Here is a 1,318-nt window from a genome sequence, read left to right as displayed (position 1 = left end):
CCGACTGCCCATCTCAACCTAATTACACCTTCTTTTGACTTGTCCTTTAGGTATTAGAAGATCCTACTGCTATTCTTGTAAGATTATAGCTCCTATGTTAAAATTCTATGACTAGGTCTCGAGTCTTATTAACCTTAGCATAGCCGGTATTATTGAAGTGCTTTCAAAACAGCGGGTGTTCAATGCAGGTTTGGAGAATAAATAAACCATCAAGCAAGGGATCAAATTTATTAAGATTTATTTCTCACACACTATGGAAAGAGCTAAGCAAATTGATGCAAATATCATTGAATTTGACAGAAAACAAGACTAAAAAGATAAAAAACAAGAACTGAATACATTTGAGATCTTTGTTTTTTCTAGTTCTCACTGTTGATACCAACTATTTTAAAGCCGAATTCCTCCATATTTCAGAGCACATGCCCATAGAAATGCCACGTTATCTTACTCCAGATCACAAAATACGATGGATGGCTTTACACTATGTTTCACACAAGAAGAGCTCTTACTATTAAACCTCACGAACAGCATTAAATGCGTGATCAAAATCATTGGAAACATGAAGATTTTGAACATAATTAAAGCTCTATTAAAAGAAAACACATTTGTATAACACACGCATCAAAAAATCAAAGAATAAATCGTCAAGTTACGCACACAAAATAGGAACACATAGACGATTCCCTCCAGCTCCACCCTGGGCCTACATTCCTTGAACACTAACCGCCCTCTTCAAAGGGATGAAGCATCTATCCCCGACTTCACTAGGTGTGGGAGGAGCTGCCAGACATGGCACTGGAACTCGCAGTGGCCGTGGAAGTAGAGCCAGCCCTAACTGAAATTCTCGCTTCAGCTCTCTCTTCTTCATCTCGCAGAGCCTCCTCATACTGAGAAGGGAAAGCACTTGGGTCAGTCCCATGAACCTTGGCCACAAACTCCAGGACTTTCATCTTTGTGGTTTCAGCGTGGGCTCTTGGGCCCCACAGGAATTCATACTGTGCAGGATCACTGTTGGGCACCTGGCGGTACTCCAGGTACTCCTCCTTCACCAAATCTTTGGCGATGAACCCGCTGGGCTCTCCAAAGAGGAAGTGCCTCCTCCCGGGATATAGCCCCATCACATTCAGCACTTCCCAGACTTCCTCTTCAGTGGCACGGTTGCCCTTCATGAAGATCGCACCCAGGATCAGGATCAGGAGGCCGGTCTTGGGCACATCCTCTTCAACACTCAGCATCCCGTCGTAGGTGAGGCCCAGCTTGATGAAGAGGCCATAGCGGTGGCTGGTGGGGTCTACTTCCTTCACATCAAGGCCGAAGA

The 1,318-nt window shown here is 44.3% G+C and overlaps 1 protein-coding gene across 1 annotated transcript in view; it reads right to left on the bottom strand.

Annotated features, from left to right (window-relative positions):
* Positions 1–764: 764 nt before the first annotated feature.
* LOC105814717 (melanoma-associated antigen B16-like) overlaps positions 765–1,318 on the bottom strand; it is a 1,483-nt gene continuing 929 nt past the window's right edge. The window contains exon 2 of the mRNA XM_012649793.1: positions 765–1,019. Coding sequence (XP_012505247.1) covers positions 765–1,019 — 255 coding nt within the window. The remainder of the gene's footprint in view (positions 1,020–1,318) is intronic.

Source organism: Propithecus coquereli, unplaced genomic scaffold (assembly GCF_000956105.1).
Source record: "Propithecus coquereli isolate 6110/MARCELLA unplaced genomic scaffold, Pcoq_1.0 Scaffold303, whole genome shotgun sequence".
Lineage (NCBI taxonomy): Eukaryota > Metazoa > Chordata > Mammalia > Primates > Indriidae > Propithecus > Propithecus coquereli.
Note: the sequence above shows the minus strand (reverse complement) of the source record. Positions and strands in the feature narration are given on the sequence as shown.